At 35.9% G+C, this 11,231-nt stretch overlaps 2 protein-coding genes across 4 annotated transcripts; both read left to right on the forward strand.

Annotated features, from left to right (window-relative positions):
• The first annotated feature begins 5,000 nt into the window (after window positions 1–5,000).
• LOC106320629 (uncharacterized transporter YBR287W-like) lies at window positions 5,001–7,432 on the forward strand. 3 transcript variants are annotated; one of them, XM_013759016.1, is made up of 10 exons: window positions 5,001–5,109; window positions 5,265–5,425; window positions 5,504–5,583; window positions 5,665–5,789; window positions 5,869–5,990; window positions 6,066–6,206; window positions 6,287–6,379; window positions 6,670–6,770; window positions 6,854–7,092; window positions 7,178–7,432. In XM_013759016.1, exons 2-10 carry the CDS (start codon window positions 5,288–5,290, stop codon window positions 7,300–7,302), a joined length of 1,164 nt encoding a protein of 387 aa, XP_013614470.1. In that variant the 5' UTR covers window positions 5,001–5,109; window positions 5,265–5,287; the 3' UTR covers window positions 7,303–7,432. The 3 variants fall into 3 exon arrangements, with proteins under 3 accessions (XP_013614470.1, XP_013614465.1, XP_013614461.1); XM_013759011.1 differs by having other exon boundaries at window positions 5,049–5,187; XM_013759007.1 differs by having other exon boundaries at window positions 5,049–5,425.
• A 936-nt stretch (window positions 7,433–8,368) lies between these two features.
• LOC106324736 (chlorophyll a-b binding protein of LHCII type 1) lies at window positions 8,369–10,278 on the forward strand. Its single transcript, XM_013762711.1, has 6 exons — window positions 8,369–8,562; window positions 8,636–8,802; window positions 8,908–9,054; window positions 9,157–9,289; window positions 9,643–9,735; window positions 9,809–10,278. Exons 1-6 carry the CDS (start codon window positions 8,419–8,421, stop codon window positions 10,106–10,108), a joined length of 984 nt encoding a protein of 327 aa, XP_013618165.1. The 5' UTR covers window positions 8,369–8,418; the 3' UTR covers window positions 10,109–10,278.
• Window positions 10,279–11,231: the final 953 nt, after the last annotated feature.

Below are 11,231 nucleotides of genomic sequence, written 5' to 3' on the forward strand. Positions count from 1 at the left end.
AAAAAAAAAAAAGGGCTCTTGTGTTTATAAATAGAATCCCCTTTAGAATAAAAGGAAAAAAAAACATGAAAAGAGTGGGGAAATGAAAAATAAAAGAGCTGAGTGAATTAAAAAAAAATCCCTAGTTGGCAAAAATAAGAAATGAGAATGTGTTCAATTGGTGAGAGATGAAAATGAGTGTATCTTTGGGTTTTGGGATGATGAAAAGAAGAATGGTAGAGCTTGAAATCATTTAGGAAAGGGGTAGAATGATGAGAACAAGTCATTGTATGCATGAATTGCTCATTTTCTTAGATAAATTTTGCATAATGTTCTTGCTCCTATTCTTGAGTGTGAGTCACTATAAAAAAATGCATTTGAAACTCATCTTTCTTCACATTAGACCATCTTCTCTCACCAAGCCAAATGATTGAGATCAAATATCCATTTGCAAGAATTCACCTTGTGTGTGTGTGTGTTTGAATGAATGTGAGGGTTAGCTAAAGAACTTGTTGATTGAATGGCATTACAACTTGTGTAGAGATAAAAAAGTCTTGATAGGCCTTGGAAAGCTAGAGTGTAATAAAAGTATTTGCTCATGTTATTTGCTATGTTTTTCTTAGGATGTCAACTTGAAAGCTAGAAAGTGTCTCTTTTGGTTATCAACTCACATTGTAAGCCTCTCCATTTTGAGTTTTTGAAAGTTTACTTGTGGACAAGTAAATGACTAATGTGGGGGTTGATATCTCATGATTTTCATAGTTTTTAGCATCTATTTCTGAATCATACTTGTGTTTTGAATTGCATTTAGGTGTCTACATTGCATATATTTGTTCATTTGTATGCATTAGGGGTTGGATTGCACATTTGAGAAGTTTGGTGCAAAATCGCAAGGTTATACATGCAAATTACAGAGTTTGTGGCCAGTTTGAGAACCATCAAGAGTCAGGGGACCATTCTGCACATCCGAGGGTCTTGATTGCACAATCTGAAGTCTATGGGTCAATTCGTGAGGTCATTTCTGCACATTCCAAAGTATTGGGCCGATTTGTAAGTAACCAGCAGTTGAGGGACCTGTTTTGCAAACTTCTGGGAAATCACCATTGGAGTTGTTCGATCTTCTTCTCGCCGGATTCGGAGCACAACGACGACGAGGGAGCTGATCACTGCGGGGAGGAGATGACTTGGACCAGAGATCCCGTGGTGGAGAAGCCGATGACGAGTTACGACCAGAGAGCTTGATGCCTCCGCCGGAGAAGCTTGTTTCACGATGGAGACTTGGGCTCGAGTTTGATTTGGCAAGGAAGAGGAGACGCACAGAGACACATCAACCGAAGAAGTTGAGTCGCGTCAGAGAGAAGCTCAAACCCATAGGCGATGATACGGTGGCGCAGTCACGACTTGGTCAAGGCGAGGAAGAAGAAGTCAAGCACGAGTATAGCTGTTTGATGGCCGGAGAGGAGAGGCTCTAGTAGAACAGAGACGACGGACCATAGTTTCCAAGCTCGGGCTACAGCGGTTTGATGCCAGCGGGGACGAGAAGTCGTTGTATCTGGAGCATAGCTCACAGCGTTCTTCAGTTGCGGGAAGACGTACCCGCTCGGGAAAGTAGCGAGCCCGGGAGCAGCCACACAGAGCGGGAAGGCCGAGTCGTTGCACTTCACGCGACCCATGGAGCGGCTTGGTGAAGCGGGAATAAGAGACCGCTCGCTTTGGTGATCTGATGCGAAACCAATTTGTTGACCGGTTTAATCCGGTTTGACCCGGTTTAATTCAATTAAACCATCACGACTTGTACACCTCTATAAATAGATTTAGACCTAAAAACCCTAGTTTTATCTCATTTTCTCTCAAGACTTTGTCTAAACTTGTAAAAGCTTGAATCTTTTGATAATCTAAGGAAGTACTTCATCTTATATTTGTGTTTCTCTTGCTCATTAACATGATTAGCCTTGATCCTTACATGGGTTTAAGGTTTCTCATGGAAATTAGTGAGTAGTGACCTTGTGATTCATGGATTAGATAGATTAGGGTGATTAAGTGGATATTTAGGATGTTAATTGCTTGATTAACATTGTTCTATGCTTTCTAAGTGTTCTTAATACTAGATTAGACTTATCACTCTCATCTAAGACCTTAAGCTATTTTACGCCCAGAAGGCGTTTGTTAAAATGCTTGAATGAACTTAGCATTGTCTTTTACATATTTGGCCAACGGCAGTTGATGTCCGAGATGTTTACCTGGTTAGTAGACTTGTGATATATGCATGCTTGAATGTGTTAGCCAACGGGAGTTGATGTTTGATGCATGACTATCATAGGGGTTATTATCACGGGAGTGGATTAATCTATTTTGAATGAGATCTAGACCTATAGACTTGTTGATTGTTTTCTTTGAACATTCTAGATTGAACCTTGATCACCTTATATCAATTATCTTTTGCCCATGGATCCATCCTTAGCATTTGATTGAAAGTTCTTGCACGTATTTCTTGATTGGATTTGAGATCATCTTGTTTATATTCCTAGGACATTAGCTTGTTACAAAATCATTCATATTCTTGTTTGCTTAGATTAAGGAAGCTTGTGTATTCTTGGTGTTATAGATCATTAGTTCTTTGTGGATTCGATCCTAAAATGCTACAATGACATATCATTCGATTGTGGTATTATTGGCATATTAGGTTAATTAGTGTGTGCCTTAAACGCTTAATTACTTCGCAAGTCTTGCAGTTAAGTGCTTTTATAAAAAGAATCTGTAGGATTCGAATTACAAGAGAACTTTATTATAAGTGTATCCCACCTTTACGACAAGTTCATTGCTTGATTTTAAGGTCGGTATAGTCTAGAACAAATGTATTTTTTTTCCAATTATTGACGAACCAAGAAGAAAAAGTCAGACCAGTCATTATTTTTGTGGGGTTTGTTTTGGATGCTTTTGGCATGGTCTTGGTTTCAGTATATCTATTGCTTATCAGTACCATTGGCATGGTCTTGGGTTTTAGTATCTCCGTCTCCATACTTCTTTACCACGCATGTACTAATTAAGCCCACTACGATATACTATTTATTTGCATAATTAATTTTATTTTTGGTTTTAAAGTTCTTAGGACATCTGCAGTGACGAAGTTTCTCCGAAATTTTCTTTGAAAACATTCTACCATTAAATAATGTTGACACTGAAAATGTAACACTTGGACTCAAAATAAGTCTGTAGATGAAGAATCGTTCTTCGCTTTCTCTCCTTTTTTTTCTTCCTCATTTCTATTTTTTCTTTGTTTTACTATTTTTTTTTTTTTGAAAATGTTTTACTATTTTTTTTTCTAACAAAATTTGTGGAGATGCCATCCACTGTGCTTGCTTTTATAATTTTGTATGAAATTAATGTTCACTGTAAAGCAAGCTATTTACTTTAATGTACCTACTACGTACATTAAATAGATATTCACATTTTAGTTTCCGCCGGTAATGATTAATTCACATATATTTATATGAATATGCTTCTTTGTTTTGTGTTTGTTTCTGACCTTTTCCTTCGTCCCATCGAAAAGCTCTACTTTAACCTAATCGTTTTGTTTCTTTGTCAGTATACGGTAAAGTAAGTCGTCACTAGACTCACTTATCATCTTTTCACTCTGACTTATACCATTGTATATTTACTGAATAATAGCTAATCATTTGCTGGCATTGCTGTTTTTTTTGTCAACTTATTACAGGCCACAACGGGCCGGTCCAGTTGGCCCTTCAACCTCACCGCAGGAGGCGCAGATCGAATCCGAGATGCCTGGGAGATTGACGTGGTACGCAAACCACCTGTCCTAGAAGCTCCCGGCGCTGGCATTGCTATTAACTTGATGCTATGTCCAATATATTGATGTAAATAATTTATTTTTATAATCATATTGCCTAGCCTATCTATAAAACACGGTTTGTGACTTTCAACATCAGGGGAGAAATAATGCTGATTGTTTTTTTTCCTTTTTAATAAAGATGAATGCTGATCGTTCTAATAAATGTAGTGTTGTAATTGATTAAAGATATAACCAATTACTATTTCCTTTGTTTTATAAAAATGTCATTTTGACATTTTTTATTATAAAAACTGTCATTTTAGAAATTTAATACAATTTATATTTATTAGTATTAATTACAAAATGCATTGATTTTGTGAGTAATTTTATTTATTTCAAAATTATTGGTTAAATCTATATAATTAAAAAGAGCATAAATATATTTCATTTTTTTAGTTTGTATGAAAAATGTCCAAGTAAAAAGCACAGAAAGTTTTTAGTAAAAAAATTTTCGAGAAAGGGCATTTCATAATTAGTAGTAACAAAAAGAAACTGTTTCTAAAAAAAAAAACAAAATAATCAATTTTTTTCACCGTTCGATGAACACTATGCGATAACTCTACTTCCGACGAGAACCACGAATTAAAACATCGAGACACTTCGCAGTCGCTGTGACGAAAGGCATGACGACAGTCCGATAATAACTGTTCTCAGACAAAGCCTGTACCTTTGTTTTCATGCATACAGATACACATACGACAATCTAGGAAACAAAACAAAGAATTGCATGTCTTTTCCAAAACTGGTGGAAATTAAGCTGTATATATTATAAGTACTATAGAGACGTAACAGTCTGTTTAGCCTGTAGCTTTGTTTGAGCTCCAACGAATGATTAAGTTGTTTCTTGAAATTTTTACTTATACCAGAAACAAAAAGTTTCAAATCATTAGGATGTTTTTACAGAAAGATTAAAAAATATAAAATGTTTTTACATACGAAAACAAAACAATATAAAAAATGTTTGACAAGTCTGACACGTCCGCATACCAAGTTGTACAATTTTTATGATATTAAAACTAAAAGTAAATTAATATTCTGTAGATAAAATAGGAAATTCTCATCCCAAAGGGATAGAATAATAATTGTTGAAAAGGCATAGAATAATAATTTTCCTATCCTCAATGGAAAAGGGGATAATTTACTTTCTTTGTCACTTAAAAAACATTTGTTTACTTTTTAATTATAAACAAAGAATATAAATAGCGTATAGAGGCGGCCGGCCATGCAATTGTAACGCCAGACGCATTTTCTCTTTCATATAGAGAGAAAATAGTGTAAAGGTTTCGTTTCTTTTCTGGAGTTTCCGGCGGAATATTCCAAAAATAATTATTTATTTGTTACCGGAGATATATTTTCAGGTTTACGAGAGAGTATTTTCGAGCTCTGTTTTGGTCAAATCCATATGCAACAACTGAAATCACGTTTATGTTTGCAGATATTAGCTTTGAGGAAGGAGAGATGATGAAGCTTTTGCATCTGTTCATAACTTCATCAAAACCAGTTGTGGAGATTCTGCTGATAACAACAGTTGGATTCTATATGGCTCTTGACGGAGTCAATCTTCTTGGTCAAGATGCTCGCAAATTTTTGAACAACGTCCGTTTATTACTTTACCCTCTTCATTCATGTATCTAAACACTTCGATGACTTTTAACTTCTGTTTTGTATGTATAGATTGTCTTCTATGTGTTTAGTCCTTCCCTTATTGGAAGCCGTTTAGCTAATAGTGTTACATATGAAAGCTTGATGCAAATGTAAGTGTTTTTCATCTGGAGTTTAAATCTTTTGTACTCTCTGGTTTATATAATAAGATAAATGATGTTTTGTGGTCTTAGGTGGTTCATGCCGGTTAATGTTCTGCTTACATTCATCATTGGTTCGTTCTTAGGCTGGATTGTTATTCTCATCACTAAACCTCCTTCCCATCTTCGTGGTCTCACTGTTGGTTGTTGTGCTGCTGGTAACAAAACCTAACATGATGTCTCTTAATATTTTCAGATTCTGTTTTTTTTTGTTTCTTAATAATGAAATTAAAACAGGGAATCTGGGAAACATGCCACTAATCATTGTTCCAGCTGTTTGTAAAGAGAAAGGAGGTCCCTTTGGAGATCCTGAGAATTGTCAGAAGTATGGAGTTGGTTATGTTGCACTCTCCATGGCTGTAAGTTACCATTTTCTACTACTTCTTCAAGGCCTTATGAGTCTATGATATATATACTTTTGTAATGTTAATCAGATGGGGTCAATTTACATATGGACATACGTATACAATCTTATGCGGGTGCTAACAAACTCTCCCATTGAAACTCAACCTTCTATTGAATCCAGCTGCAAAGTCCCACTGATTTCTTCTAAAGAAGAAGAAGATAACCAAAAGGTCTCATCACTTGATCAACAACTATTCGTTCATCAGAGCTTATCCTTTAGGTAATGACTAGATGTGTGAGTGTGTGACAGGTTGGGAGGTGGGACAAAGTCAAGAGAAGAATGGTTTCACTGTCTGGGAAAGTCAATTTAAGGACAATATTTGCTCCATCGACTATTGCTGCGGTAAAAATGTACTAGCTCTGTTTCTTTTGGTTAAATGCACAGGATTGAAAACATACATTTTTTCCTAAAAATAGCTTTAAAAATATAAAATAAAACTAATTCAATCAATTATAAAAAAAACACTAATGATCACACAGTTTTTCATAAAACTAAAATTAATATTAAAAAAAAATCGAAACATAGTACATTTGAAAACATAAAAACTCTTAAAAACATCATATATTTCAGAAAAGAGGGAATATATTCATTTCACACTACGGTAATCTTTCTTAGCTCTGTTTTGTCTTCAGATGATCGCGCTTGTGGTCGGGCTAATTACTCCTATAAGGAAGCTAATCATCGGCAATGGAGCTCCTCTAGGAGTGCTTCAAGACTCAGTAACTTTAGTGGGGTAAAAAAAAGTCATGATCATAGTTAAAAAATGTCACTCACTCGTAAGCTTTTAACCTAGCTCTCTTCTATGTCTTGTTAAAGAGATGGGGCCATTCCTGCTATGACATTGATCATTGGAGGAAACCTACTCAAAGGTATGAGAAGTTCAGGAATGAAAAAATCAAGCATTGTTGGCGTCTTGGTTGCACGTTACATATTCTTGCCTATAAGTGGTGTTTTAATCGTAAGAGGAGCATACAAGTTTGATTTGATTACCTCAGAGCCTTTGTACCAGTTCGTTCTTCTTCTACAATATGCTGTCCCACCAGCAATGAATCTAGGTTCGTTGATGCAAACACTAACTCTCTTAATGTAAGAGAATAGTATTGGTTGCTTTATTAACTGTTTGAATCACTTACTCGGCAGGTACAATAACTCAGTTGTTTGGAGCTGGGGAAAGTGAATGCTCAGTGATTCTGCTCTGGACTTACGCTTTGGCTTCAGTTTCACTCACTGTTTGGCCCACATTCTTCATGTGGCTTGTGGCTTAGTTCACTCTTCACCACACCTTGAGCTTGCTATATGTATTGTTTTATTCCATTCATTCAAGATCTGAACTTGTAGATGATTAGATCATGTATTGAAGACCATCATTATAGAATAGATATATTTCCTTGAAAACGTTGAAAGCTAGAAAAGCCTTTTGATACACAAATCAGAAGTAATAATACTATGCTAAACGTAAGAAGGGTTCATAGAGAGCGGGACGCACCATAGAGATATGAGTGAAAGAAGCACAAAAGAGGAGAGATTGAAAAAGGTACTAACTGAAGATTAGAGAAGCGCACTAGAGAGAGTAGGCATTGGCGAAAAACAACAGAACTGAAAACTCGAACCAACACCGAAACAAAACCAGAACTAGACCGAAACCCTCAAATATCTAAATGGGTTCTATAATTTTATATTTGAAATAACCAATTGAAACCGAACTAGTATCCAAATATATTAAAATATTAATTATATATACACATAATATTACTATATAAAATTGAAATATCTATTAAAATATCCGAAAGTATTTGAAAAACAAATTATCAAAAAATACCAAATTACCCAAAATTATTTGAAAGTATCCGAATATTTTTATCCAAAATATCCAAAACAATCCGATTTGTCCGAGGTTTTTTTATCTGAACCATCTTAAATACTCGATATTTCATCTCAACTACCCAAAATAATTGAACCGGGACCAGAACCAAACGACAGCTAAATCCTTTTTAGTATTTTTCGGTTTCTAATTTTACAATTTGAACATGTCAAATTCGAAACTACCCAAACCAATCTGAACCGAAAACTTGCCGGTTTATATAGATCCTCTAACTCCCTATTCGAAGTATCCAATAATATCCGAAATGTCCTGTCCAAACCGAACCGATACTGCCCCGGCGTAAGAAAGGACTTGACCCACAGATCATCAAAGTAAAGGATGCTCCGTAGGACCGTAGCCAATAATTGATTGGGCCTAAAATATCCGGCCCAGGAAGGATGTGAAAAGTTCAGGTTAATATCAAGACACGTCAACAGACCCGTAACTTAGAAAATTAAGCTGTTGTCCGAATCAGTTAAATAAAAAAAAACAAATCAAGATTCAAAGGAGAGCCGAAACCATGGCTCTGTTTCAGGATATGCTGTCTCTGTCCTCGACTTGTTCGTCCTTCCACTCTCTTCCCAGGGGACTCCTGCCTGAGCCGCCTCGTCGTAGACTCGCCGTGAAAAGGCCCCGTTCGATTTGCAGAGCTTCATGGCAAGAGGTTTGTTTTCATTGAGTGATTGATCCTCAGCTTCTTCTTCTTCCTTTGTTGACTCTCGCTGTCGTCTTTTTAGCTCGCCGGTGTGCTGGTTTTCTCGGCGATTCCGTTCACAGCGGTTAAATTAATCGCGAATAGCTCACTGGGAGAATCTCTACGGCGGAGATTGGAAGAGAAAAAGAAAGAAGCCGTGGAGAATGCTACAAGATTCAACGCCAAAGCTCAGAAGGCTAGAGCCGACAGGTATGTTAATTGAATTAAAACACTCTGTTTGACGTAGTAAAGTTTGTAAAGACAAATGCTTTATTGTAACGTTGCTTCCTTTGGTTTGTTCCTGCAAGTGTGCAGCAAGTGGTATGGACAAGAACGTCCCCGTTGGTTTGGTCCCATCCCCTATGATTATCCTACTTACCTTACAGGAGAGCTTCCTGGTGATTACGGATTCGACGTTGCTGGTCTTGGCAAGGATCGTTTGAACTTCGATAAGTACTTCAAGTGAGTCTTCTCCTTGCAATGTTCAGGACTTTGACGCTATCATCATGACTCCTATAGCTATCTCTAAGGTGTAATTGTCCTCATGCTTACTTGTTATTCCAGCTTTGAAATACTTCATGCTCGTTGGGCCATGCTTGCAGCGTTGGGTGCTCTGATCCCAGAAGTGTTTGATCTTACTGGAGCTTTTCATTTTGTTGAACCCGTATGGTGGCGAGTCGGTTACTCTAAGCTTCAGGTTCTTGTTCATTAACCTAACATCTACCAAAGTTGTTAATGTTTATAATGTATGATGTTTTGGGTTAAATCACAAAGATTAAGAAAATTCACTTTTCTCTTACAAGTATTTTTAAATATATAAATTAAAAATAACTAAATCAATTATAAAAAAAATGCTGTAAAATCTAATTGGTTAAATGTTTTTTAATAAAATCAAAGTTAACATATAAAATGTCAGAACATCTTACATTTTAAGACAACTAAAACATCATATATTATAAAATTGAAGGAATACTAGTCTACTAGCAAGTCAATGGCATCTCTCAGGCTCAGTTAATCTATATACAACCATTTCATTTTTTTTTTCACTAGGGAGAGACGTTGGACTACCTAGGCATCCCAGGGCTTCACGTAGCTGGAAGCCAAGGTGTCATTGTTATAGCCATTTGCCAAGCACTCTTGATGGTAACTATACCTCACACATATATGCTTCATCAACTCATAATTTCTCTTAAAAACTTTTGTTTCCTGTTTACAGGTAGGACCGGAATATGCAAGATACTGTGGCATTGAGGCCTTGGAGCCACTGGGAATATACTTGCCAGGAGACATAAACTATCCAGGAGGAACGCTTTTTGATCCCTTGAACCTCTCCCAAGACCCTGTAGCTTTTGAAGATCTCAAGGTCAAAGAGATCAAAAACGGGAGACTAGCGATGGTGGCGTGGCTCGGATTCTATGCACAAGCTGCTTTCACAGGGAAAGGACCTGTACAAAATCTTGTTGATCATGTCTCTGATCCATTACATAACAACCTTCTTGCCATTCTTCAGATATGAAAGAACAAAAGACTGTACATAGGTATGTATATATGTCAAAAAGAATGCAATGAATATGTTTATCCCTAAGTAACAAAGATATTACTCTTGTGGTAGTATGTGAATTTGTCTATGTACTTTTTTTGTTCAACATTTGTGTATGTATTATATGAAGATGCGTTTTCAGATGATTTTGGATGAATTATGAAAATTATTGTGATTTTATTTAAAATATTCTAAAATTTTATATAAAATGTAAGATTGAATTTGATATCTTTAACTAAAAAATTCGTTAAAATATTTTAAAATTACAACAAATCTTATAAAATTCACTACTTAAATTATTTGTAATATTTGAAAAAATTAAAAATTTAATAATACTAGGGAAATTGCTTCCAGTAACTAAAAAAAAAAACTTAAATTAAATAAGCAACCAAAACTACATTCTCTCTCTCTCTTCCTTTCCCTTCCTATTTCTTTCTATCTTCTCTCTGATTAAAAATCTAATTTTGATTTTTTTTTTTGGTTATTTCACCAATTCTCCCTTAAAAATAACTAATCTAGTGGAGGACAAGCTTGCACGAAGTGCTTGGAGTTCCCTTTCAGCTGTGTTTTATGTTGATTCCACCACACCGGCTTGATTTTTCGAGTCGATAAGACCTTTATTTTAGTTTAGTTATTATTGTTGTAAAAAAAAAAAAAAGTTAGTATATCAGTTCAAATGTAACTTAGGATACAACACTTAAATCATATATTTCTCTACGGTACTGGGAGTCAAAACATATTACAGAAGACACCCTTTGTACATTTCGAATTTACAGTGTATGCCATCACCGAACAAAATAAGAAAAGTTCCGTAAAAGGCAAGAAGATGTCGACGACACAGACAGAACAAAGGAAAGGCTCAAAACGAAGAAGACGAACAGAGAGAGAAAGAAACAACACAATTGAGAGGAAATACAAGGCAGAAAGATAAGCTCCCCATAAAGAAAAAAAAACCGTTCCCTCCCCCTCTCGTTCCTTGATCGCTCTCGAAAGTCAAGATTCGATTTTGGAGTTGCTCAAGTCTCTCTGGCAGTTCAATTCAATTTCGTCTCGATCTTTCGCTGGACTGAGAAAAAAAAAATTGGGTCAAAAGAAAATG

The sequence above is a fragment of the Brassica oleracea genome, chromosome C2 (genome assembly GCF_000695525.1).
Source record: "Brassica oleracea var. oleracea cultivar TO1000 chromosome C2, BOL, whole genome shotgun sequence".
In the NCBI taxonomy this organism is placed as follows: Eukaryota; Viridiplantae; Streptophyta; class Magnoliopsida; order Brassicales; family Brassicaceae; genus Brassica; species Brassica oleracea.

Bases quoted from the DNA above. Each gene is read 5' to 3' on its own strand.
- LOC106320629 (XM_013759007.1), top strand. From the start codon at position 5,255: ATGTTTGCAGATATTAGCTTTGAGGAAGGAGAGATGATGAAGCTTTTG. The intron at 5,426-5,503 runs GTCCGTTTATTA...TTGTATGTATAG, and splicing joins CTCGCAAATTTTTGAACAAC to ATTGTCTTCTATGTGTTTAG. The intron at 5,584-5,664 runs GTAAGTGTTTTT...TTGTGGTCTTAG, and splicing joins TATGAAAGCTTGATGCAAAT to GTGGTTCATGCCGGTTAATG.
- LOC106324736 (XM_013762711.1), top strand. From the start codon at position 8,419: ATGGCTCTGTTTCAGGATATGCTGTCTCTGTCCTCGACTTGTTCGTCC. The intron at 8,803-8,907 runs GTATGTTAATTG...GCAAGTGTGCAG, and splicing joins CAGAAGGCTAGAGCCGACAG to CAAGTGGTATGGACAAGAAC. The intron at 9,055-9,156 runs GTGAGTCTTCTC...TTGTTATTCCAG, and splicing joins AACTTCGATAAGTACTTCAA to CTTTGAAATACTTCATGCTC.